Below are 25,471 nucleotides of genomic sequence, written 5' to 3' on the forward strand. Positions count from 1 at the left end.
CACCCTCTGTTTTTTTTTTCCAGGCGTCTGCATGTGCGTGTTTGTGCAAACGTCTTCCTCAAACGGCCTGAATTCGTCTGATTCTCTCCCTCGTTCTTGTGCTCTAGGCGCATTGTATGCGTGTGTGTGGGTTCGTACGTGTGTGGAAACAAACAAGCAAACGCTCTTCCGTGTGAAGCCGTTTGTCAAGCTCTTTGCCTCTTTACGTGACTGGGCGGTTCTTCTCTAGGCCTTTCTCCTGTGTCTGTGTAGCCCGTTTTTTTTTTCTTCTCTGGGTGCCAAAGGCGGGGCGGGGAGGGGAGAGCCACTCGCTGCTCTCTTTGTTTTCTCCTACGTTTTTTTTCCGCTGGTGTTCTCGGGTAGAAGAGACAACGCAACCTCTGACATTCCTTCCTGTTCTCTTTTTTTTTTTGTAAAGCGTGCTGTCGGGTTTTTGTAGACTTTTTCTTTAGCTCCTTCTTCACTTCTTAACGTGTGTGGGGTCCGGCTCCCTCTTGCCATAGCTGTACAATCTGCTCCTCCTCACCACCGAGCAGATTTGCATTGATACACGTGCGAATTGTATTGATTGTAGGTGCGGTGCATCGGATCGTGTGTGTGTGTGTGGGGGGGGGGGGGGTAACCACGACACAGTGCTGTGTTTGCTCTGCGTGTCGCCGTCGAGCTCCTGCCTGTCTTTCGAACACAGGGGACAAAAACAAACGGGGGATTTCAACCGCTTCGTCACCGCTTTTATTCTACCGGTGTACAGACACTGCTTCCGAGTCCCCCCCCTCCCTCCCTCCCGTCGTCTTGCTGTCATATAGTGCCCTGTGGCGGTGGGTGGGAGGGGAGGGGACGACGACGACAACCGTATCCTTTGCTTGACTTCCGAAGCCAACCCCCCCCCCTCCCCCCCTCTCTCTCTCTCTCTCTCTCTCCCAGCGGAAAAACAAATACGGGAGAAGCAGGAAGGAGGCGGCACTTCTATAAGGCCCTTCTGGAGTGTTTTTCTTCTCTCTCTCTCGTGAGCCTATTCGCCGACGATACCAATTGAGCGCTAAGAGGCGGAGAGAGTAACCTGTGTGTGTGTGTGTGTGTGTGTGGCGGGGGGTCAACATGTACGAAGAGGCGGGCTTTGTTGTTGTGCAACGGTACAGCCAATGGCAGAAAAAGAAAGTTCGAACTATCGTCGTCAATGCCTATGCTAAGAACCCGTCGCAAAAATCAATCGCCGAAGCCATTGCGATGGCTAGGCCCTATGATCGCATCGAGTTGACCGGTGGCGAGTTCCACGAGTCTTTCGCTATACAGATGCCACTGGAACTGGTCGCCGCCGAGGGTGAGGAGCCGCGCATCAACTCTCGCGCGTCCACCATCACCATCGCGACAAGCGGTATTGACGTCTACTTGGAGCGCATCGTCGTCTCTACTCGGAGCAATAGCAAACTCGACACCGCTTTACTTGCTGTTGCCGGCAGTCCGACTTGTTACCGTTGCCTCTTCAGCTCCGTCCTCATCGGCGGAAGCGCCGTGGCGACGCTCGACGAGTGCACAGTCGAGGAAAGCTGGTGCGGCGTCGGCATCATAGTGCAAGACAGCGGCGGTGGCACAATCAAATCCTCGACAATACGCAATCACCGCAACCTTTGTGCGGATATCGACACCCGCGGTGAACTAATGGTGACGGACTGTACCATCGACAATGCCACCGGTGGCGACGGCATTAGTATCTCCGCCGCTACCAGCTCCATCAGCCGTGACTCGAGTGCCCCATACACATCGTGCAGCCACGTTCAGGTGGAACATTGCCGCTTCTCCATCTCTGAGGATGGCAGTAGAAGTACGTCGAGCAACGGGCCCGCTGGCGGTGCTGGTGGCGCGGCCACCGGGGGCTGCACAAATATCGCAATGAGTGCATGTTGCATCGTCCTCAGCCAATGGGCCGCACCAACCATCGCCATGAACGAGTTTCTTGAGGGAGAAATTGGCGTGCTTATTGAAGGCCCAAGCACGGCAAAGCTGAAGGGAAACACCATCCGGCTCCAACGGCGCTGCGGTATCTTGGCCATTGTAGAGGAAGGCTTCGGATACTCTCAGGACCATAAGACGCTGCGCATCACAGGTGACAATCTGCTAGACCGCTGCCACGTGGGCATCGATGTCCAGTGCGCCACCAACCGAGCATCTTTCTTTCAGCAGCAGGGTTCCACCATGACGGCAACGGGCGCAGCAACTGGTGCTGGCACCCCAGCCGATGCCGGTGTGAACCCCGCCACGAACAGCTACACCGTGAGTAACATCGAACGCTTTATAAGTGATGAACTGCCAAACCCGAAGCGGGCTTTCTCTTGGACGCCAGTGCAAGGCAGCACGCCGCCGCCGTGTTCTCGCGACGCGGCTTGCTTCCCGCCATCTACACTCCCAACCACACCACATCTTGTCTGCATGGAGGGTAAATGGTATACGCTGGACAAACTCAAGTCAAATATTCAGCAACTCGTGACCATGGCGCTGCAGGCCTACCCTACATGTCTCCAGCCGTCCTTTGAGGTTGCCACTGGCGGGGCCGCCATGTCCATGAAAAGTACGCTTAGCATGACCTCAGCAAACCCATTTACAGAACTGTTGAGAGATACCCTGGGAACGCAGCTCAACCCGCTGAAGGACGCCCGGTCAGTGGAGTCGGAGATGCTGCACCTGCGCGGAAACAAGGGAGTCGACATCATAAACACAAAATTCTCCAACTGCGATGTCTGCGCGATTCGATTCGGGCGCCAAGGATACGGTCTGGTGGAGGATTGCGTCTTCGAGGACTGTGGAACATTCGCGATCATCGTGGACTGCTCAGCACACCCCCTCATCACAGGCTGCCACTTCCTCCGTTCGCGCGGCGCCAGCATTCTTGTGGCGAACTTCGCGAATCCCCTCATCATAGGCAATGAGATCACGAGCGGGAAGCGGAACGGTATCCACCTCACCAACATGAGCCGAGGTGTGATTGCAGGAAATATCATCACTGCGCACGTTGGGGTTGGCGTTCACATGGACAAACACAGCGATCCCCTTATCTGTGCCAACCTCATATCGCAAAACCGCAAAGGCGGCATATCTGTCGCCGACGGCAGCAAGCCGACAATCATCTTCAACAGTTTCACAGCCAACCTGCATGCCCAGCTCAGTTGTACCGGGAGTTCTGACGCCTTCATCACGCATAACGGTATCACCTCCTCCTCAGGCACCGGTATACACATCGCCTCATGCAGCCGCTGTACTGTCCTCTCGAATACTGTCAGCGCCAACGACTATGGTTTCCTTGTCGAGCTGGATGCTGACCCTTACGTGCAGGACAACGATGTCACCGCCAACACGCGCGCGGGTGTGTGTGCGTGCGATAACGCGCTCGGCGTGTTCGTGGGCAACCGAATCCTCAAGAACTCTGGGCCGAATGTTCTCGTGATGGAGGGCGCCTCTTCTGTGTTTCGCGCCAATCGCATCGAGGGTAGCTCGCAGGGAGGCGTGGTGGTGTGTAATGAGGGGAACGGCTTCTTCGAGCGTAACACCATTGCAACGAATGCAGTTGCCAATGTGCTGGTGACCGGTGCGCATGCCCAGCCAGAGTTTCTCCGCAATCTCATCGCTGCCTCGCACTCCGGCTGCGGAATCGTCTGTGCACGCAGCTCCGGCGGCAGCTTCTTGCGCAATACCATCCGGGGAAACTCCCAGTGTGGTGTGTTTATCCGCGAAGGCTCGAATCCGACGTTTCGGGACAACACAATTTCCCGCGAGGTGGTCGGCGTGCTCGTGTCAGACGGCGGCAAGGGCATGCTTATGCACAATGTCATCCAGGACTGTTATGGGACCGGTGTGCTGGCGCAGCGGCAGGCAGACCCAGTCTTCTCAGACAACAAAGTTACGGGTTGTCATATGAGCGGGCTGCAAATCACCCCAGACAGCGTCGGCCTGTTTGAGAAGAATGAATTAAGGCAGAACGATATTGGGGTACACCTGGGCTCGTCGACGGGCGTGGCCGTCATCGAAGTCGACTCGGCGTATCGTGATGGTGTGGACGTGGACAGCGAGGACGCGCCACAGACGATGCGAACAAGCACATCACAAGCAGATATGAGTCGCTCCACTTTACCTCGTGCAACAAGGGACAAAAGTCGCCTGCGCAGTATTGCGGACACCTCTGAGCAGCGGCAGGCGAGCATGGCGCGCTCCGCGGTGAGCGTCATACGTGACAACATCATCACCAAAAACCACCGTGGTGGTGTTCTACTGGATACCCTTCCTAACGCTACGCTGGAGCAGAACGACATCTTCAAGAATAACGCGTACGGTGTGCGTGGCGATACTACGTACTCTGCGGCGCGTGCGCAGGCGCTGCTCAAGACGGACTTTGTCGCTGGAAGCAATGCCTCTGTCATCAAGCCGCTACTCGTAACGCAGCCGGAGTACTCTTTCGGAAAGCTGCAATCGGTTATGCTCATTCGCGCAAACACTATCCACGACCACGACGAGGCAAACGTCTTCCTCGATCACTTTGACGGCGACAAGAACGAAACCACGATCACGCAAAACACGATATTCAACGCCCCCTACGGCGTGTGTGTGATGCACGACTCCACCCTTCACTCAATGAGCAAAAATGAGATTCACACATGCGCGGACGGCTTCGGCTTTGCCAGCGGCGGCCACGGCTGCTACACAGCCAACCATGTTCATCACTGCACCTACTCGGGAATTTACGTCTCCGACATGGCCCACCCCAACTTCACCGACGCGAACCGCATCGAGAATTGCGGATTCAGCGGAGTCTTGGTTGATGTGAGTGGCCGAGGCGTATTTTCCCACAGTACAATCCGGCATTGCACCAACGGCGTCGTCGTATTTTGCGGCCCGACCTCTCCATTCCACATTTCCTACGAGGAAATGATCAATGCGCGCATCCTCACCTCCACACCGGTGTTCAAAGAAAACACCATCGAGGAAAACGAACTGCACGGCGTTCTGCTACTTAGCGTCATCTCGGGTTGCACATTGCGGTCACCTCTCATTCTAACCGGCTGCGATTCCAACAAGGGATTTGCTGAAGCGTCCTTCGTGGACAGCTTGGCTGAGGAGCCGCTGCACGATCCCCCCGCGCCATTTCTCGGGGCTTTGGGTGCGACAGTAGCTGCACGAGGTGATAAGCTCTGCGCCTCCTTCACGAAAAACGTGATTCGGCGAAATCGTGTTATGGGTGTCTACCACGACCGATTTGATCACTGGGACTTCTCCGCGCTCGACAAGGCGCACGCGGAGATGAAACCGTCCACCGACAAACTAGTAAAGAATGCGTACGGCGGGTACGAGATTTTGTTGGGCACATCACAAATCCTCGACAACGACGAGCATCGACGACAACGGCAGCTGAAGCAGGTGAGCCTCGTCGAGAACGTCATTACAGAATGCAGCATCGGTTTTGGTGCCGGTTACGGCTGCCATCCGTATCTTGAACGCAACAAGATCCACCACAACACGTTCTTTGGCCTTCTTCTTCGCTTCGGTTCAGCCGTCTCGGCGTACGGAAACGACATTTGTGAGAATGGCGTGGCTGGCGTCTACGCAGCGAACGGGGCGAAGGGGTACATTGCAAAAGGCAACATCGAGTCGAACAACGGTTGGTGTCGCCCAGAGAACAGCCAACACACACCGCGTAGCTTCCAGGACTGTATCTTTTCCAAGTCGTTTTTATCTCAATCGGTGGTAAGACCAGCGGAGGAGCCCGTGGACACCGCCGCCGCTGCGGAAACGAAGCCCATTAGCGCGTGCCACCGCGCATACGAGCAGATGACCCGCCTCACTGAGGTTCACGCCTTCACCATGACGGATGCTCTCCGCTATCTCGCTGAGCTCGTCGCGGCCTCCTCTGCTGGCTTAACGCTAGCCAGCGGCAGCACCCCGTCAGCGCTTGTCGACTTGAAGGAGGGAGCGTCCTCTCTCAGCACGGGGGAGACGGCGGCGTCGAGTAAGCGGTTGCTGGGCGGCTTAGCGTTGCCGGAGTATGCAGACGTCTCCACAGCTGACGGCGGCATCGGGGTCTGGGTAGAGGTGGGGAGTCGTGTGACAATCCAGGCAAACCGAATCCGCAAGCACAGGAATAGCGGTGTGCTGATCACGAAGGGCGTGCTACGGCACCACTCGCTTCTGCACAAGTGGTTTGACATGGGGACAGATTCAACTGTGAACACCAAAGGGAACGTCACGACTGCAACACCAGGTACTGCCAAACCAACACCAGAGGCCTCCAGTAGTGCGACGGTGGACATTTTTGCAGTCCAACGCGAGGCACCACCTCTCGCCTCTGAGGAGCCTGGTGTCCTCTTCACTCCACAGATGCTCTGCGCCAACGGCATCTGGGCGGCCTTCCAAATCGCAGCCTCGACATCGTTTGAAAGTCTCGAAACCAGCTACGCGTCGTTATTGCACCACAGCCTCTCCTCTGCCTCGCCGAGTTGCCCACGTGCGGAGGAGAAGAAACACCGCGCAGACACCTCCAACCATGCCCACATCGCCGACAACGAAATTCGTGAGAATACGGATGGCGTGCACGTCGAGGTATTCCATGCGTTACAGGCGTGCTCCATGTCTATCCAGGCAGCGGGCTCTGCCAGCTCAGCCAATGGCACGAGTCCCTACCTCAATGGAGAAAACATGAACAAGTCTGGTTCGCTCTCACTAGCCTGGAAAGATGTACACGCGCGGTCCAGCCTTTCGAAGGAGAACATGCTTGCTTTGTTCCCAGCCCACACGACCCCGGCGAACGACGCGTTCCAGGCGGCGGCGGCGGCCACTTCCTATACCGTCTTGTCGCACGACACGAATGCCATTGACTGCGAATACAACCCCCTCGACTTCACGATTGTTGTGGAGAGAAACACTGTTATGCAGAATCGTCGCCACGGCGTGTACGCCGTGCACGTGGCGGATGTAAATTGTGGGACCTGGGTGTCGAGTCGCAGTGCGCTGAATGAAATGATTGCAACACCGTACAAAGATATTCGCACCAGCGTGATTGTGGGGAAGGACTTGACGCAGATGACTGGAACCCTGTCGTTTGGTGTATACGTGTTGAAGCAGAAGGTGGGTCATGCTCTATTCCAAAAGAATGATCTCTTTTGCAATGGTGAAACACAGGTCTACGTGACGTCGCGCTATGTTGCCGTGACAAGTGACGGCGACCGAACGCTTATGCAGTTAGATACGTGTGCGTCCTCATTGGAGTCGAGCTACGCCTCTGAGGTCCTCATTGCCGTCCCTGTGGTGGCGAGCCTCCTTCAGCAGCCTCCACCTGGGGTGCTATTGTGGGATGAGAACAAAATACACGATTCGAAAAAGGGAGTCCGGCTATGCGGCTACCTCGGACCGCACTGTGTCCGTTTCCAGCGCAACACCTTTGCGAACATCGAAGACGAAGCACTCCTTCTGGAGGGACATTTGGCATATGTAACAATTGGAAAGGGAAACCTCTTTGACAGCAATGGTGTAGGTATCCGTGTATCACAGGAGCCCCGGCTTAGCCTCGCGACGTCGCCGGCGACGTGCTTGACCACACTGCGAACGTGCATATTTCACAACACCTTTAGAGCAGCCAAGGACTCGTCTATCCTGCTCGAGGCCACCACTGAGAGGACGCCGTTGGTGTACCGAAACGAGTTTAGTGGGCACATGGAAGGAGGGACGGCCCTGTACGCGGCAAGCGACAGCTCCGGCAGTGGGGCCGATGTCCAGGGCAATGTCTTCTCTGGCAACTACATCCCAGTCGTCCTTGTTGGTAAAAAGGGGTCGGGGGAGGTGCACACACGCTCCAACCCCCTCGTCACCCTCCTTGAGAATCGCTTCACGTTCAACTACGTTGGTGTCGTGGTCTGCAACGGCGCTTTCCCGAAGTTTGAGCGCAACCTCTTTGACAACAACACACGTGCGGGGTTGGAGGTGGTGGGGAAAGGAACTGGGGCGCTCGTCCACCACTGTGTTTTTTGTGAACAAAGGCGGGATAGCCACGCAGAGAAATCGTCTGCGACGCTGGCAGGCCACCCACCACCACCACCACGGCCCACCGCGACAGAGACGAGGTCACCAGCGCACTCCCCTAAGGAGACAATTCTGCTAAAGCGCCGGAAACTCTCCTTTTCATTGTTGCCCGAGAACGCCCGCGTCCTCGGCGTCACGAGTCAAGATCGGCTACCTGCGGGACTGCGCTTCGGCCCGTTCACCGAGACAGTAGTAGACGCCTGCGGCTTTGTGAACAACGACATCGGTGTCGACGCCATACGAGATGCTACGAGTGCGGTCGGTGTGCTAACAGAACCCAAGACACACCTCAAGGATTGCCTTTTTGCGAAGCATCAGGTTTGCGGTGTGCTGGTACGCGGCTCCAAGGGCGCAGCATGGAATAGTGATGGCGGTCTCAAAAAGACCGTTGAGGCTCGCACAGCGAGCGACGCTGCCGCCGAGGTGAACAGCGCACTCAGCATGGCTGTCACCACAGTCATAGAGCACTGCGTCTTCGCCGAGAGCGCCACGGCGGACGGCTGTGGCGACGTTGTAGCGATGGAGGGCGGTTGCGCAACGTTTCGCAACAACGTCTTTAGTGGCACTGTGGTGGGAAAAGTGGGCGGTCTGGCTTGTTTCACGCAGAACAACTTCGTGGCCCTATCGGAAGTCCATGATGCTCCCTTCTCCGAGTCCGCGCTCGACTTACCGGGTGCTGACAATGTTGCGGCTCCTGGGGTCGTCATTCAGGAAGGCGGTCGCATCGTTGTGGAGCGGAATACAATTGCGCATCGGAAAGTAGGGGTGCAATGCCTGCCTGGCGCGGAGGGTATTGTGACGCTGAACTGCGTCTTCCAGTGCCTGACGGGATTGCTATTAGCCCCTTTTAACCGCACAGATGTCAAGAAAAACCGCGTGCTCGACACTGTGGAATGTGGTGTGTTGGCCTACGGCGGTCAGATGGCGGATAATACGATCGTGAGGGCTGCTATTGGTTTCTTCGCGCAACCCGCGTCTCTCTATAAAGGTATCAACGCGGTCCCATCACACAAGCGCGACGCGCTGGAGCTCCTCTGCGCCCGAAACACCGTTATAGGCTGCACCGAGGATGGCCTCCTCATCACCACCGCCGGCGTCTTTGACGGAAACACCGTGTCGCACTGCAAAAACGGTATTCGGATCACACCGTCCCTCAAAAGCGGGTCCACCAGCATTTCTCCCGTGATCAAGCAATGCAACGTGTACGACAACAGCACGGGGGTGTGCATGGATGACGACTCGGAGTCGGTGGTCCGGGATAACGACATCTTCGATAACGAGACGATCGGTTTGCTAGTCGCCCCAACGGCGACAGGGACGCTGCAAGACAATCACATCTCGTCTCCCATGGATCAAGGGGCGGTGGAGATACCGACTGAGGTGCGACTCAAGTCGGTCGGCAACATCATCCGGAACCAATTCTCTCCGGCTTTCCAGCGTGGTACGCGAGCGAGCCGCGCAAAGGACTACCAGGTCGAGCAGGCAAGCCTCGAGCGGGAGCTGCGTGACTTGAACAATGCGGTCGAGGAGGCACATCAAAACATGGAGACGGTCTCGGGCAGCATGCGCTCGCTTCACCGAGAACTCGTCAATTTGTACTCCCGCTCCATTGCGGATTTCGCGGCGGTGATGTCAGGGCCTGCGGGGCGTGCACTCCGTGCTGCCAGTACCGAGACTGGCAAGGCGAAGGCTGCTGTCGGTGCCCGCAAACAAGAGGCCCGCACTACGTCACCCATGCACGCTATCGTAGGCACAACGAGCGATGTTGAGAAGCCCGTTGACGTCAGCGGTGCCACGGCACCGCGCAAGCGTACCAGCTCGACTGGACCACGCGCAACGAGTGCCAACAGCCGCCGCGCCTCTAACATCTCGACGGGCTCACGAAAGCCGTCAAAGCCAGAACCGACAAAAGGAATTCGATCCCGCCAGAAAACGGTGAACAGCATGTCTACCTCTGACCCAAGGCAGGTACTTGTTCACGTCTTCACAAACGCCGAGACAGGTGGAAACGCAGACGCCATTGGCCAGGCAATCACTGGAATCCTTGCCAAAGCACCTCTCTCAAAATACAGCTTCGTGCCAACCATCTCCACCTGCACCTCCCAGCTGCAGCAGTTGCTCCGTCCCCCGCACCCAATGAAGCCGTTCCTCTGTGTAGTCGTACTCGACGCGCACTTTGGTGGCTTGAGCCACTCAGACCAGCACGCCCTTTATGAGTTGCACACAATCGCTGCTGCCGCTGGTGGCGGCGGCAACGACACATCGCACCGCTTCTACACCGTTTTGCCGCGTAGTTCGAGCACGAAAAACGAGGCAAGCGGCAACGAGAAGGGCAGCATGAGCTTCGAGGCTTACGCCGCGGCGCATCAACCGCTCTCTTACACCACCTCTGTAGAGGAGGTGCTCGACGACTTGCACGAGCTAATTGCTAAAGATCTAAGGGCATGCGCCGCCGCGGAGACTGGCAAACGCGCATGGCGCGCTTCTTTACAGGGCCACCGAACTTCAAATGTGAGCAAAAAGAGCGACGATAGGCTCACCAGTAGCGACGACAAGGGGAGCCACCGAACTTCCGAGGTTGACGAACCGCTTCAGCGCACCCCAGTAAACACAAAGAGCCCCACCTTCACAACCGAGCACATAGGTGCCCTCTTTTCCCAACTCACCCCCGAAGCGTTCGGCTTCGAGACTGCCAAGGGCACGCGAAGCACGAAAAAGCGGAAAGGGTCAGTCTCATTCTCTGCCCTCAAGAGCGACGAGGACACGCAGGGAAGAAGAAAGAGCTCGACGCAATCCCGAAAAAACCCTACCACCGGTCCAGCCGCGCCGCTCAGCCGCCGCCGATCCTCTGCTTCGAGTAGTAAGAACGCGCAACGTGAACCACCGGCTTCAAAGAAAACATGAGCGCGATGTGGCGGTGACCTGCCCCCACTTGAGCGGGTCGAAACGGTCCCCCTCCCCCACGTCGAGTGGTGTGTCGCCGTGTGTGACACCGCTTTGGGACAAGGTCGTCTGAGCTGTTTCCCGCAGTGACACCTGTCGATAGAGGGGGGTCCTCCAGCGCTGTGCCTGCCTTCGTCTATTCCGGTCATGTGGTTTGCAGGCCGCGCAGCCAGGACCCTTCTCCCACCGGCACACAACCGCGTGTCACTTGCCTCGGCGCCTGCGCGCAGGGTGTGGGGTGTAAGAGGGGCGGGGGGGTCACCACCACCACCATCTCTCATTCATGAGCCCGTTAGCATCCCTCTTCATTCTTGTCCACTGTAATAAACTTAATGCCGTTCAAACCCGCTCTACAACTCGATGGTCTTCCAGTACACAAAAAGGGTTGGACGAAAAGATTTAAAAGCTTATCTTTTTTTTTTGGCGGGGGAGGGGGGGGAGGCGGGGGGCGGGCGGTTAACGCCCTCATTTTACGGGTGTTCGGATTCTCCTCGACACCTCCCCCCCCCAATTCTCATTCGAGCAGTGGGGCGACTGAGGAAAACACGGTCGGTTGTCATGGCCATGATTTCCTCTTAAGCTTGCGTATGTGTGTCTGTTTTTGTGTGTGTCTCAATGTACAAATCAATGACGGATGCTGTTTTGTTTTCCATATCTGCATAAATGGCTGATGTGGTGGTCGGTGGTGTGGAGGGAAAAAGACCAGTGCGAAGCGTTGTTTCGAAACGGACCTCCGCTACCTCCCCCTCCCACTCCCCCCCTCCTCCCCCACCTACCCACTCCCCAAAAAGAAAAAAACGAGAGAAATTCTTCTTCCCCCTATCATCGTTCTCATTTTTTATTTTGGATCCTGCAAATTATTTACTGAAAAAACAACAAGAAACAATCGAGGGTTGCTGTGTATAGCGCGTTTTGTGGTGGATCGGGATTCAGCGGCACAGCCATGCATCTCCGAGGATACACTTTCTTCTTTTTGATTTTTTCTCTGCGGACCTGTCTCTACTTTGTATATTGCTGTTTTGCAAAATCATGCGTTGTGTTATGTGCGTTTCTGCGAATGTGTCCGGGCAGTCACCGCTGAGGTCGTCATACGCCCTTCTTCCTTTTCCCCCTCTTTTTTCCTCCGTTCCTCAGGGTCTGTGTGACTTCCTCCATGCTAATATTTATGTACAATAAACCTTTTGTGAATATTGGGGTGTTCCCCCCCCCCTTCTCTAATGCTGCTCATGAGTGCTCGAATATATGTTTATATAGAACCACCACAGCATGAGGACAGATCAGATATTGCTGGGGTGAGATCGCCAAGCTATCCCCTCCCCCCTTCTTCGGCGATCGCTCTCGTCGAGTAGAAAAAAAAAATACATATATTAGATAGTATATATGATACGATATTTCATCAATTCTTTCATGTAAACCCTAAAACCCCCTTGTTGCGTGTTATCACCGACAGAGGCGCTGCTGTTGCGAACCCCTGGTCGGCTCTGTTTTGTAGAGGGAGTCGCAAAGAGCGCGAAGTGGCCGCTGCAGCGTGAACGGGGGGGGGTCAGACATCTGCGGATGTTCAACGGCCACGACGCCAAGAGTATGACATCCCCTTCGCCGCCCACACACGTTCGCCAACTTTTCTTCAGTTGAGCTGAAAGTGTTCTGGTTTGTTCAGGGTAGGACCTGAGCCGGGGGGGAGGGGGGAGGGGAGGAAAACTTTTCTCGACCAGCCGCCTTTCTGTCTTCTGCTGTGTCCTCAATGTCGATTCTCTTTGCCCACTTTTTACGCTGCTGCGACTTCTCCTCTGTCACCCTTTTCCCATTCAACGTACAAGGAAAAAATAAGAGGAAATTTTCTCGACGTGAGGGACTCCCTGTGGGTCGCAAATGTCTGTCCCCCCGAGGTGTCCTCACGCCGTTTATCCCCTGCACTGGCCATGCCACTTGACGTTACTGAGGCCGATACAGCTGAGGTGCTAAGTTGTGCATCTGCTTCCTTATCCCAGAATGTAAAGGAACCTGGTGTTTTCCTTCTCTTGAATGGCCTTGTGTGTCGAACGGCAGATGCGAGCGGTCGATTTCGCCCAAGTGACATCTTCGCTGGCGTGTCTCGGGAAGCGGAGATGCCTGCCCCTGCGTTGCCATTGGCCAACACTCGCTGCGGTGCACCCCCTGGCTCACCGGAGGACGCGAAGCCTTCGGTGGATTCGGACTGTCCCATCTTCAACTGTTTTGGTGTGCTCAGCGGGGGGGTCATCATTGACTCGGTCAACGAATTGCTTGTAGACTTTACCGACTCGGTTGTGTACACACCCCAAATTCTGACCGCGCACGTCGACGCAGCGCGTCGTGATCTGCAGCAGGCCAACGAGCTCGCGTTTCGAAACGGCGAGACACAGCTAATTCGACCCGAATACCCGCTGACGTTGTGTTCCTCAGAGGTACCCTTGCCCCCTCGGTGCTCTGATCCGCAGCTGAGGCGCCTTCATCACTGCTCGAATTCCTCCAATGCCATGGCAAGCACGGCACCAGCAGTCACCTCGCTGCGTCATGCAGCGCAGGTCGGCATGGAAAATGTGAAGAGGTGGTCGTGTCAGCTGGCACCGCATCCAGATCTCAGTGGACAAGCACCGCGAAACAAAGCGTGGATGGCACTGTGGACTGACGCCGAGGAGCTGCGGCTGTCCATTCGGGTGTGCAACGACGTGCGCGCCAGCCGCGCAATTATGTACCTGCCGCCGCGCGTACCGCTTCCACTGCGCTTCCGTGGCCAGCCCATTTCGCTACCCGAGTGCGTAAAAAACAATTCCCCAGCGGACAAAAACGATCCGCAGCCGGATCGCGAAGCAGGTAGCTTGTCCGCCGTTCCACCAGACGGCGTGCGATGCGCAGTCTCCTCGTTCACGTGCTACACGGGTGTACCTCGGTTTGCCACATCTATGGACACTGCGCCACGGTCCGACTCAGCAGATTTTGCCAGTTGCATGGCGGTCACGCGGCTTCGGAAGCGATTACGCCCGCACACCGAAACGGCGTCGTTGTCGGGGCACTGGACCTCCTCAGACGGCGATGAGGAGGAGAAATTCCTGGTGCCCCTCACCGGAACCACGCCTCGTCACGCAGCCTTTACCCTGTTCCTCATGTACTTCAATCACTTGGGCATTCTATGCAATGGTGAGCGTGTGACTGGTGAGACAGCGGCTTCGTCATGTGTTGAGGGGCACAATGGCCGCGCCACGACGTGGGGCCTTTGTTCGGCAAACCAGTACGATGTCCATGCTGAGGTAGAGCGAAAGCGTCGCGTGACGAAGGAACTGAAGGAAAACTCTGGGCGGAATTTTCCCGGTGGAACCCGTTGGAGCACCACACCACGAAACCGCGACAGGGTTGCGGGGGCCTGGGCTGCGCTGCTACTTTCCTCTCGAACCGCTCTGTTGGAACGCATTACGGTATTGAACCGTTACTTACACAAGCTTCAGGAAGAGAGGCAGCAACAGCGACAAGGCGAGAAGCAGCCACATCCTCTGTCCAAGCAACGTGTCGACGAATCTTGTGGAGGAGAAACCCCATAGCCTGTGAAGCAACGTGTGGTAGTTCTACGACCATTTCCCTTCCCCCCCCCCGTCTCTCTCCCTCTTTCCTCGTAAGGTACTGTGCCTAGCGGCAAAATGACAGTGATTTGCTAAGTAGCATTTTGTGTTCGAGGGTGATGGTTGCATCATCTGTAACATGGAGGCGTGCCTCTCTCTCCTGCCCTCCTGCCCCCACCGTTACACCACCAAAAAAAAAAACAGCACACAAAAAGCGAAGATGCAAATCAACGAAAAGAAAAAGACAAATGGGGAATAAAAAACCACCCAGACAAACGAGACGATAGGGCAGCTTCCAAACAGACAGGACGAGCGAGGGTGTCGCGCGGCAACGGCGGGCGATCTTCGAGAACCACGCATCTACACGACTACATGCGAGCTAGGTTACCGCGTGTTACTCGGGCTACGGCTTCCGCCCCCCCACTGGAAGCGGTAGTTCCCCACCCGACAAGATCATCACGATGCTGTGCTCACCCCCTTCCTCTGTTTTCCACCCATTCCCCCTCTTTTTTTCGTTGACGGGACACGCTTGCGCGGGGTCCCCGCTACGACGTGTGTGTGTTCTACGCTGGATTTATCCCTATCGGCTGGTCTACTGCTGTCCTCGTCATTTGGACTCCACTCCCCCAAACGTGTGTGTACTGCTTCTCTCTCTCTGTATGTGTGTGGGTGTGTGTGTGTTCCATAGAGGGACAAGTGGGAGAGGGAGTATAAAAACAAACAAAAAAACGCGTACACAGTGTATATAGGGGGACTCGACGAGGAAACCCACAGAGCATCTGGTGTTCTTGTCACGCTGGGGGGGGGGGGGTGCGAACGGGGCAAGTGAAGGCGGTTCTTCGCTGCAAGCTGGCCCGCCTCAGCGTGTCCCCCCCTCCAAAAAAAAAAACATAAAGTTGTCGTCAAACGTTTGCTTTGGCTGTTCTCGGTGAGCCCCTTGATCATCTCTGTTCCTTTTTGCTTCATCCTCCTCAGCCGCCAACCCACCAGTACCCGTCCTTTTCACCCCCCCCCCCGCCCCCCCCCAAAAAAAAAAAATGCTGCGTCTGAACGGGCGCGTTCTCGCCCTTGTCAAAGCAGCCGCCATCACCGATGCAGCGACCAAGCTGAATGCACTCCTCGACAGGAAAAATCGCACTTACCCAATCCCGCACAGCGAAGTGAAGCGCTTTCTCAAAGCGGAAGTCATGCCGGTGCTGGCGGGAACGGAGTTGGACAGACGCGGGAACTCGACGGACCTCCGTCACTTCTTAGGCCAGCTGACCCGCGATGCAGCTTTCGCGGCTGTTATTGTGGGTGCCCGCCCGGAGGCGAACTTTATGCAAACGATCGTGACGTGTATCAAGGAGGATCATCAGCGCATGCGCTTTCTGCCCAAGATGTCTTCTCCGCAAGCAAGCAAAATCATTGAGTATCTTTGCAAAGTGGGTGTGAGGGACCCAGAAGTGTACCCTATCCTGATATCGAGACTGAACTTTGCTTCTTTGAACGAGCTCGGCAGGGTAATGTTCGCGCTCACGGAGTCACAGCTTCACGCCCTAAACATGCTCGTTGTGGTGCCTCTCTACAGCGGTGACAAGTGGGTGCTTGAATTGAACGAGAAGGCGACTAAACGGAATGCGTCGTCTTGTAACGCGTTCGATGCCGTGCGAGTTCTGCGGGCGCTCTCCAAATCGTGTCGCGCCTACATCGAGGAATGCCGACGTTCCTCACCAACGAACCCGACGGATGTTCCCGGTGAAAGCCTTCACCTACTTCGAAACAACCTCCTGCGCTTCATCTTTGAAAACGCCTCCGTCCTCCGCGGCGCCCACTGGCTGAATGTCGCCCGTGCGCTTCTGAACTTTCCTAGCGAATTTAGCGAACTCCGGCACCTCGTCCACGAATACCCCGCTATCGAGAAGGAAGTGCGTGCAAGCCTGGACGCTACAGCGGATGGACAAGGCGCCTCATCCTCGCGGGACGCGCCTGCACTGTGCGTAATCAACTGCGAAACTGTTGGAGCGGCTGCTATGCGGCGCGTGTTCCAATACGCTGAGCAGCGAATCGCTTTTCCAGAGGCAGGAACGGGGAGTCCAGTCGGACAACATTTTCCTTTCGACCTGAATTATGTCGACCTCGTGAAACTCCTCCCTTTGCTCGATCAGTTCCCCCGCATAACGTCTGCGTCGCAGACCCAGCAGCGTGTGGAGCTGGCACTGCAGGTCGTGTGCGCGAACTTGCACCACCTTGGTCTGCAGGACCTTGTTACTGCTCTACAAGCGCTGCGTCGCATACGACCATCGGCCAAGACGACAGCAGCAGTAGAGGCAATCGCCGAGGAGGCGAGCAAGCGCCTCGTAGTCTCTCCTCCCGGAGAAGTCCTCAATGTAATTTCCTTCCGCACCCTTTCGCAACTGGCAGCCGCTCTGGCGGCACTGCGCATTACCCGCTGCGATGGCTTTGTTACGTTTGTGGCCACCAGCAAGAGCCTATTCCCTCCCTCCCTAACAGTGGACACCGCGCTTTCCTTCATCAACGCTTTAGCCGCGCTCAAGATGACGAAGTCAAGCGTGTGCCACGGCGCGCTGGAGACAATACTGCGTGGCGTGTTGAACTTTTATGTGCAGCAGCTACGGAATGGGCCTCTTCTGGATGCCTTTCCCATTTACGTCGCTCGGATGTTGCGCGGCTGCGTGCTGTTGGACTATATACCCCCCGTGAGCATCCTGACGAGTCTCCTTCTTGGCACAGAGGCGGCGCCGTTGCGCATCAGTGAGGAGGTGCGCGCTGCCGGCGGGGGGCTCGTGTTTGACCTCTCTCGCACCTTCTCCCACTTTCTGAAAGAGGCCCGGTCCACCGCACCGGCGCGAGAGAAGGATCTCTGGGAAATCGGCGTGCTGCGAGTAGCACTACCCCTTGCCGTCGCGTCAACTCAAAACACGGCAAATGCCTTGGAAACCTATCGACAGGGTGCATCGTCCTCGTACACAGCGGTGTCGTGGAGATCCACGATGGAAATGCTAGCGCTTTTCGTTCATCCACAGATGAGTAACACCGACCGGGGAGTCATGGTGCAACGTTTGCAAGAAGCATTTCCAGAGGTTGAGGTCTGGCTGAAAGCCGCTGCCACGGCAACCCGTGCACACCTCGACCGGTGCACCCGACACGTTCACCACAGCGACGAGGCTCGCCAGCGTTCACGACAGACGCACTTCAACGCCAACTGTAACGTACACTTTCTCTCTGCTTTGCTGATATTTGAGTACATGGTTTTTCACGCCCACACGATGGTCGGAAGGCTCTCCACTACTTCCGCTAGCGAGGCAAACGTTACTGCGAGTGGCGACGTTGAGAAGGATAAGGTGACGCTGATGAGCCTGAGGAAGCGGTACTGCGACCTCCTCAATACGCAGATTAGCGAATCGGTGCTCGACACGCCTATGGATATTGTGCGCCGCATTTTTGAGTGCCCGCTTTCCGGTCCTGTTGCCAAGGGAAATGTGGCGCCGCCCACGGTCGTACTCTTGGACAAAAGGGAGGCGGTGGAGATCACAACCACGCTGCCGTTCGCCCTCTCCCTCGTGATAGACCCAGGGCCCGTCAACGAGTTTTTCACCGAGCGATGCCTCTCGATCATGGTGGACAACGAAGAGGTCTCACCTTGAATTGAGTAAAAGAGAGCAACGTATCACCCCGTCGTTGAAGGATGCGGTGGGCCAAAAGGTGCTGAACAAGCGACCATGTGTGTGATGTGAAACATAGACGCGGGCCTCTGTATATTGTGGTCTGTGTACGTCTGTGTGTGTGTCACCGAGAACGTAAATTTAGCTGACGCACCTCCACTTTTCTGGTTTCCCCATCTGCGCTGAGATGTGCCCCCACGTGCGGTTCTGATCTCCTCCTCCTCCTCCCCTCTACCTCTCCCCCTTCACACACCCATTGCGTGCGTCACAAATAGGCGCACACGTACACAGGTGTGGGTATGTGGGTCTTGGGCGAGCACCAGTCGGGTTAAGTGTCGGGGAGAAAGTCACTGCAAAAATGCGCGCCAAAGGCCCACTTGATTCCGCAGTAGCGTCGTCGTCGTCGCATCAACGGCTCGATGAGGATACTGTGTGAGGCAGGAGGGAGGGATTAGATCATTGAGAGGGTATTTGAAGGAGCGAGCAAGCAAACGCAACATCCTTCCTCTTCTGTGTCTTGTTTTTTTTTTCTTAGAGCGCGAGCACCACACCCTCTCTCTGGGGAGGAAAGCTGCAATCGACGTAAGCCCCGGTTGTTGACTCCTTGTGAGAAGGAACACAAGTGTGTCTCTTGTTGAAAGTGGCCTTGCCTCTCCGATTGCTCTGCGTGATGAGCAGTATGCCGTGCACCGCTATCACTTTGGCCACACTCAAGTTGACCTCCCAACTCTCTTTCTCTGTCTCCCCGGCCTCGCTCCCTCCCTCCCTCCCCTCCTACCCTCCCTCCCTGCCCTCAACGTTGGCACTGTGGGTCTTGAGTGCACATTGCAGAAGCCACCCCTCGCCTTGTGCACTCTTTTCCGCACGCTAGTGACTGTGTCTTCTGATCATGCAGTGCTCAACACGGAGGAGTCAGTCGATGTCTTCGCGGTTAAGCGAGGCAGGCTCTGCTGCGCCGCCGACGGTGGCGGACTTGAACCGACTGCGCCGTCGGCTTCACCAATCTGGCGCCCTTATGTCCTCTCGCTCGGCGGTGTCCAGGGCGAATGTGGACATTGACTTTGAGGTCGTGAACGTCGGTGAAGGGCGGTGTGCGACCCTAGTAGAGCACTTGTTGGCACGGCTTGAGCAGCATGGTCTCCGTCGACGACTGGTTTCCGAGGATGACGCCGCTGCGTACGCCGTGGACGTGGCTGCTCGTGCAGACACAGAGGGGACTTCCGACGACGACACCGACGAGGAGAATGTGTCAGAGAAACTCGACAATAACAATTCCCGGGCTGCAACCTCTCGCTCTTCGGGTGTCAGGGCCCTCTCTCCCGTGGCATCATCTCGATCGCTTGAATCGCGTGAAGCGTACTACTACCTCTGCGTGCCTTGCGAGCTCCGACTCACGCGCGTCAGTCGTCGTCCACCACGTTGGCGCGCTGTCGAGGATGTTCACTTCCACTTCTCTTCCGCAACGCACCGCGCCACCGCCTCGTGGATGGCAGACGACGACATCGACGAGACTCTCCACACCACCCCACTCATTACACCACTGCATTACTACAGCCGCATCTACATCAACGGCATCCCAACGCTCTTGTCACGTCGACCAGGCGGCGGCGACATGTTTTACCCACTTCCGCACGAGCAAGACCTCGTGGGGTCTTGCAGCGCACCCTTTGGAAAGGAGACCTACCGTTTAGCCGACTGCGAGGACTTTGGGGCGATGTCAGAATCCTCAGATGCGTCGGGCGCATTAGCCAAGAAATTATTCCCCCCATTGACGCTGAGAGGGGCGCAGGGTGGGGCACCTGTGTTATGGCATCGGGCACTCCCCAGCGTCTACACCGGACTTGTCCAGCTCATACGCCGCGCGCGCTCCACTGCCCTCGCCGAGTTGCCATCTGACCGTCGTAAGTACCGCCTGGACCGCGCAAAGTCGCGAATGATGGTTGCCGTAGACCACTGCAGCCTTGATGAATACCGCAGGCAATCCTGGCTGCCGCCGCAGAAGGTTCCGCTGTCCCCGGCGGTGTACCGACTCCACCGGGAACGCGTTCCCAAGCCTTTGTTAGCCCGCCGAGAACAAGCAAGTCGACATGGACAGGTCACGTCACTGCCATCCAACGGGCTCGCAGAACAGGCAGCTGATACGGGGCACCGGACAGTCTACGCACAGCCCCCTCTACCGATAGCAGAGGGCACCCGTGACTATCACAGGCAAGGTGACGACATTACGACCACCGTACCGGTGTCGACCACTGTCTTTGAGGACGAATGCTATCGAGTCGCTCTCAGGTCTGCAGTGGATCGGGCGCATCAAGAGAACCTCCAGCGCCCGGATACCTCTCCACAGCTAAACCATCGCATGACCGACGCCGACGCTGCATCGCAGGAAATGACTCAGCCGGTGCTGACACTTGAGCTACTCATGCACCACACACAAGCGACTTCCCAGTCATGGGGACCCCGCAACAGGTCCACCGCCTCTCTCAGCGGCTCCCTCGTGCCGAGCACAGCGCTGCCGCCATCATCCCCACCACGGCCGAGCGGCATCCGTCACCGCCCTCGGGGCGGTCGTCCACACAGCACGTCATCTTCCGCGGTGTCTGAGGAGACCCTCACCTCGAGTTCATTGACTCAGACCCGAAAACGCGTCAAGCGAGAGGTCTAGCTGTGAGAAACACATTCCATCTCTTTCTACCAACCAGGGTGAGTGTGCACGTACCGTACGAGGAACGGCTCTGCGCGACTGGGGAAAAACAAAAGAGGACACGACTTTGACTCGCCGTCGGAAGATAGACGGCTATTTGGTGCCCCACCAACACCACCATCATCACCCCCTCCCCCCTGCAGGCTCTCCTGCCCTCCATTTCATTAAATAACACACGAGCGTCTGCCTCTCTCTCATGGGTTCTTGTTGTTTTGTCTTGCTGAGTATCGACTTGTTGTTTGGCCCCACATACTACCCCACACGACACACACACACACACACAGCGTAACGTAACTCGTGTGGCCCCCCCCCCCCGGGGGGGGGGGGGGGGAAGGGCAGCGCGAAGGACAGGACTATGAGAAGGTCTGACTGCTCGCATCCCTGTGTATATCAAATCAGCAGCAACAAAGAGTGGAGCTGTGAGCGGCCCACAGAGACCTCTGAGTGCATTTGAACAGGGTTGCACTGCCCAGGGATCGCACCACCTTTGCAGTGGTGGCCTCCCTCACCTTCTCTCTGTAAAACAGAGGGGGGTAGTATAGGGGAGGGGGAATATGTGGTGTGTGTACCTACGGATGTGTGCGGTAGCCACTGCAGTGCCCTCTCTCTCCCCCAGCATGTTTACTCTCGTAGCTCACGAGCATCCACAAGGGAGGGAGGGAGGAAGGGGGGGTCCGCAAGCCTGCTCGTTCGTTGTTGTTGTTCTTGCTGTACCCTCCACAAGTGTCACCAAGACGCACATGAATCAGACACACCCGTGCCTTATTTCCACCTCTTCGGATGACTCCCTTCATCCCTTGGCCAACATACATATGTGGACAAGAAGTGAAGGGCACCGATGCGCGTATTTGCCACTCTTCACCTTCCCTCCTCTTATACACACACACACACACATATATATAATATTATATATTCAATATATTTATATTAAATATATATTCAATATATAATGACTCTCAACGAAGCAGATACCAGAGACAAAGGCACGTGTTGCGTGCGTTTTTTTTTTATTTTTTGCTTTTCTGCGCACTCAAGCACTGCAATCGGTTTCTCCCCTCATCTTCTCCCCTCTCGGTTAGTCATCTCGGTGCTGAATTTTCCTTGACTGTAGTGCTTTCGCTGCGTTTCCAACATGCAGGTACCTGTGCTCTCAGTGGACGTGATGCGAAGCCCCTTTGGGGTGCGTGGGGTACACTTGATGACGTCCCCCGATGCTGCATTAACGGGATCAAAGACCTTACCTGCCGCTGATGCCTATACATCGGGCAGCTACGCGCAAGTGCAGCCGCGGTACGCTTCCTTCGGTGCTACGAAGTCTCAGAACTACGCAGTTCACGGCACCCGCGGTGTGCAACAACTGGTCGCTAACACGCGCGGCGCCCTTATTACCTCATCGCTATCCCTCGCGGCAGCGCAACGAAATAACAACGGCCAGGTCTCAGTTCCCTCCTCAACACCGCGGCAGCAGTTTATATCAGAGCACGAGAAGGGTCGCCTGTTGATGTGGAATGGCCAAACCGGCACCGTTGACGCCGCCTGCTTCTTAAACCCGGCGTTTACAGTGCATCACTTTGCAATCGCGGCGTCGTATGTGTATACAACTGTAGAGGGCTCTGCGGCTACATCTGGTGCAGAGGAGGAAATGTGCGTCTACGTATGGGCCCGCTCTGACCTCCAAAAAGTCGCAGTACTCAGGGGCCATGCCGGTCGCTTGACCGCGTTAGGAGTGTGGCCGAAGGATACCTCGACGCTGATAGCCACAGCTAGCCTCGACGGCACACTAAGACTCTGGTGTCATGAGCACGCTCCATTGCCACAAAACGGCGCAGGCGGCGACGGAGCCTCGGTGTATCCGCTGTGGATGCTATCCACGGCGGAGCTCGGCGCCGTCCAATCGCTGACGTTTCTGTCAGAAGAATTGGTGGTGGCAGCTACTACTCGCTGCGCAATGGGCTTTGTTCGCTTTCCCAATGGTTCAGCACAGTTGAGGCGTCGGGGCAGCGTATGGAACATCGAAACACCTGACACACTTTTTTTTCAAACTGTGAAGTCTACCGTCGACACCGATGCGTGCACCACATTTCTGCATGTGTGTCCATTCAATCACACCAGCATTGGCGCTCTCACGGCGGGCACCGGGTCAACTGACTCTAATTTGTCCTCCTCCCCCCTTTCTTCGCCTCAAGGCAGCGGCACGGCAGCCTCGAGCTTTCCGTCCACAGTGTACCTTGTGACAGGCAGCACCAGTGGATACATACAGGAGTGGGCAGTGGATGTAGAAAACAAGGCGCCCGCGGGTTCAGCGACGGAGCCGGTGTACGTGAGCACCAAGTGCCGGTGGTTCTACAAGGCGCACTGCGCAACAGTGGACTCCATTACCACGGACATGGATGTCGTCCTAAGCACAAGCTTGTTTGACGGCGCATCGCTCTACCACCGCAAAGCGGGCAACATCTGCTCCGTCACCAAGTCCGCCGCAATTCCCTTGCTTGTGCCTCAACGAAAGGAAATCATCTGGGGCACCGTTGACGGTTCGCTATACGTGTCAAGCTACGCAGCTTTTGCCCGTGGTGTGGAGAACGAACTGCACCCGTTGTGGACAACCAGGCCGCACACAACGGCAATACGAGGCTTGTGCTTGTCTCTGACACACGACTTCTCCTGGGACACCCTGTGCACCGGCTCCGCCGATGGGTCTTTGTGCGTGTGGAGGTCGGTGGCCGAGCCGAGGCCAGGATCAGCAGGCCTCGCAGGGGTCAAGAAAAGCGCGGCCGCATTGCTAATCAGGCGCCTCCTGCACGTCGTAACGCTGCCACCACGCACTGTGGAGAACGGGGCTTCTGGCAAGGCACAAGTGAAGACCCTGGTGGTGGGGCTGGGGCCTTCCACTGCTGGCAAACAAGGCGTAATCCTTGTGCTGGAGCTGACCCCCACGGGGGAAGTTGGGCAGATCGCCGATGTGCCTGTTGGGGACAATAAAGAGGTTTCGTGCGCGCACCTGTGCCGCAGCGACCAAGGTGCTCTCTCACTTTGGGTCGGGACGTCCAGTGGACGGCTTCTGCACGCAGTGAAGAAACCCGAGCAGAAGACCTGGAGGGCGCTGATGCCAGTGCACTGGGATGCCAAGCCGAAAGGTGGCGTGGTGGCCATCGCAAAAGACGCAGCTTCTCCGGCCATCATTGTGGCCGTTGCCGAGGCTATCGATGCGAGTAAATCGACCCAACGACTGTTTCTTTCGGAGGTTGAGCTGGACCCCAAGGGGACCGCGGCAGAAACAATGCTGTCGCTCTGGGAGGGCGCCGTTTCCCTCCCTGTGACTACAGCTGCTAGAAAAGGTGAACGCACATTCGACATTAGGTGGGTGAGTAGTGTACACTTGAACGGACAAGCCGCTCCGGGTTCAACTGCTGGGGTGATCGTCTCCAGCAGCGACGGCACCACTGTGCGCTGTTTCCGCACCGACAAAAAAATTCATGCCAGCACGCCTGTTGCTTCATGGAAGGCACCCGAGATGCTGTTTACAGCCACGCCGGGTGGTCAGCCATACAGTATTCAGCGTAACCTTGACGAGTCGTCGTCGCTACTGAACACTGTGGTGACGGCAAGCAGCAGGAACTCGGATCTGGTCTGCCTCGACGTGATGTCGAAATCTCAGCGGGTGCTGATACCGGCGAAGGTGTGGACAACACAGTTGGCATCACTTCTGTGCGACGTTGGGACGGAAAAGGTGCGACTCGCAGGGGTGCGTCGAGAAACACGCGCTGCCGCGAGTGAAGTGGTGCTCTTCGACGACGCCGGTTGCGGGTGTGGACGCGTAACCTACGAAGGCACTGTTCTCTCATTTGACACGCCCGCTGGAGCGTCGGCGTCGGCGGCGCTCAGCTATGCGCCCAGGATAGAGAAAACTTCGAGTCGTACCTCAGCAGCGGCGCAGGATGCAGTGGCGGTAGGGTCACCGCTGGCAGCAGCGTGCACTGTGATCGCTGCCCATGCAGGGGAACGAATTGTCTTTATTGGTTACGAGGACGGTCTGTTGCAGATGGTAGACACAACAGACATGTATGTTTTCTGCCGTCGCTGGGGAACCGACGCGAGCGGCATGACACAACCCATTGCCGACATTCGATACGGCGGCCATGGTATTGTGCTGGTACAATTAGCGAATCACCATCTTTGCAGTTTCGTTGTTCCCCCCCGTAGCCTTCTCGATCAACCGCTCTTGTCGTGACACATGCGGTTCTTTTCAAAAGTTACTTTAAAAACCAGGAGCCGCTGTGAGGCCTTCTCGATTGCAAAAGTTGTGTGTGTGTGTGTGTGTGTTTGTGGGGCGGGGCGGGGGGGGAGGCAGGGTGAACAATTTGCTCAAAGAATTCAACGCAAAGGAAAAAAAACAGTAGACGGCGTCTTTTCATCGCGACCACAGCCAACACCATCCCCCCTTCCCCCCCTCTCTCCCCCAAGCATTCTCGTCTTTTTTTTTTCATATCACCTCCCTGTGTGTGTGCGTGCTTGTGCACATGTTTGTTTTC

The 25,471-nt window shown here is 56.5% G+C and overlaps 5 protein-coding genes across 5 annotated transcripts; all 5 read left to right on the forward strand.

Annotated features, from left to right (window-relative positions):
• Positions 1–1,098: 1,098 nt before the first annotated feature.
• Positions 1,099–10,962, forward strand: JKF63_03244 (uncharacterized protein; the record flags this gene model as incomplete). Its single annotated transcript, XM_067899264.1, has 1 exon — positions 1,099–10,962. One exon carries the CDS (start codon positions 1,099–1,101, stop codon positions 10,960–10,962), a length of 9,864 nt encoding a protein of 3,287 aa, XP_067756054.1.
• A 1,961-nt stretch (positions 10,963–12,923) lies between these two features.
• Positions 12,924–14,558, forward strand: JKF63_03245 (uncharacterized protein; the record flags this gene model as incomplete). Its single annotated transcript, XM_067899265.1, has 1 exon — positions 12,924–14,558. The coding sequence occupies one exon, from the start codon at positions 12,924–12,926 to the stop codon at positions 14,556–14,558; it is 1,635 nt and encodes a 544-aa protein (XP_067756055.1).
• A 1,055-nt stretch (positions 14,559–15,613) lies between these two features.
• Positions 15,614–18,223, forward strand: JKF63_03246 (uncharacterized protein; the record flags this gene model as incomplete). Its single annotated transcript, XM_067899266.1, has 1 exon — positions 15,614–18,223. The coding sequence occupies one exon, from the start codon at positions 15,614–15,616 to the stop codon at positions 18,221–18,223; it is 2,610 nt and encodes an 869-aa protein (XP_067756056.1).
• Positions 18,224–19,130: 907 nt separating this feature from the next.
• On the forward strand, positions 19,131–20,903 carry JKF63_03247 (uncharacterized protein; the record flags this gene model as incomplete). Its single annotated transcript, XM_067899267.1, has 1 exon — positions 19,131–20,903. One exon carries the CDS (start codon positions 19,131–19,133, stop codon positions 20,901–20,903), a length of 1,773 nt encoding a protein of 590 aa, XP_067756057.1.
• A 1,171-nt stretch (positions 20,904–22,074) lies between these two features.
• Positions 22,075–25,170, forward strand: JKF63_03248 (uncharacterized protein; the record flags this gene model as incomplete). Its single annotated transcript, XM_067899268.1, has 1 exon — positions 22,075–25,170. One exon carries the CDS (start codon positions 22,075–22,077, stop codon positions 25,168–25,170), a length of 3,096 nt encoding a protein of 1,031 aa, XP_067756058.1.
• Positions 25,171–25,471: the final 301 nt, after the last annotated feature.

The sequence above is a fragment of the Porcisia hertigi genome, chromosome 27 (assembly GCF_017918235.1).
Source record: "Porcisia hertigi strain C119 chromosome 27, whole genome shotgun sequence".
NCBI classification, from domain to species: domain Eukaryota; phylum Euglenozoa; class Kinetoplastea; order Trypanosomatida; family Trypanosomatidae; genus Porcisia; species Porcisia hertigi.